The sequence below is a fragment of the Limulus polyphemus genome, unplaced genomic scaffold, assembly GCF_000517525.1.
Source record: "Limulus polyphemus unplaced genomic scaffold, Limulus_polyphemus-2.1.2 Scaffold8473, whole genome shotgun sequence".
NCBI lineage: Eukaryota > Metazoa > Arthropoda > Merostomata > Xiphosura > Limulidae > Limulus > Limulus polyphemus.
In genome coordinates this window covers 22,757-23,984 of record NW_013674083.1, presented here as the reverse complement: position 1 = coordinate 23,984, position 1,228 = coordinate 22,757, and the positions used below count along the sequence as shown (strand labels likewise).

The following is a 1,228-nucleotide window of genomic DNA, read 5'->3' as shown; positions in this document are numbered from 1 at the left end:
CCATCAGATTACCATATTTTTCATTCGCTGCAACACCATCCATCTTAATGGGAAAACGTATGCAAATGTGGAAGGTGTTAAAGAGGACATCGACACGTTTTTTTGTTTGAAAGCCAAGTGATTTCTTTAATCAGGGCATTAACAATCTGATTGTAAGATGGAAAAGCATCATCGATAAGAATGGAGACTATTTCATTTACTAAATGTTTTGTTTTGATATATAAGTTGGTCGGGTTTTTTCATATAATAAAAGCGACATTAATTTCTTGAAGACCTAATACATAGGTTTTCATAATCTTAGATACGTGAATGATTATAGCACTGTTAAAGCATGAGAAAGTCAAGTCAATCCTGCTGTTAATCCAAGCTTATTTCTAATTACAAGAACAGAATGTGGAACACATTCCACAAAAAATTCGTTGAAGTGTCTGTGGTTCCAGACTTTTTTGAACATCCTGTAGTTATATCAAAAAACAGTAGTTAAAAAATGCGTATTTCTATTTAACTGTTATATAAAACAGTTTCAAGATGAGTATTTTTGTTACTTAATTTTTGGAAAAATAAGCTTACATTATCTCTCAGGATAAAAATAACCATGAAACAATGGGTCTGTGCTGTTGTATTGATGTTCAATATGTATTAATGATACTCAGAATTTAAACCACAGAACAGAAATGAATGTAACACATGTAGGAGTATTTTGTTAACATATGTTTGAGTGATAAATATTGAAATATCGTAGAAAACTAAATTGTTGAATTTCTCATGAACATAGTTATGGACTAAAAGACTTATTTTCAGTTTTGAATTTTGTTTTCTTCAGGTACTATGGGACCAGCAATGAATTATCCTGAGCATCCATATGAAAATCAAATGGTAAGTTACAGAACTGAAGTTCTACGTGAAATTATTTTGTCTGTTATATATTCTTGGTTGGCCAAAAATGTCTCTAGTATTCTTTTAATTCACTCCCCACAAAAATATCTGGTACATAAATGCACACAAACAGTTGCCAAAGTGCCGATGGGTAAATAGTGGAAAAGATTTAACTGTCTTAACTTTGTGTTTATCAGCTTGTAATAACATCTGACTGAAGTTGATGTAATCTTCAACACTTAAGACACAAATAGTTTATTTCCACTAAATAATTTAACGAATTAACATTTTTGGTACATTTTATAGAACTTGGTATGGGAAATTACCATTTTTGGTAGGTTTTATAGAACTT

General features: G+C 30.6%; 1 protein-coding gene across 1 annotated transcript in view; it reads left to right on the top strand.

Moving 5' to 3' along the window:
* Positions 1 to 823: 823 nt before the first annotated feature.
* LOC106475366 overlaps positions 824 to 1,228 on the top strand; it is a 14,713-nt gene continuing 14,308 nt past the window's right edge. The window contains exon 1 of the mRNA XM_022379494.1: positions 824 to 876. Coding sequence (XP_022235202.1) covers positions 829 to 876 — 48 coding nt within the window. The 5' untranslated portion in view covers positions 824 to 828. The remainder of the gene's footprint in view (positions 877 to 1,228) is intronic.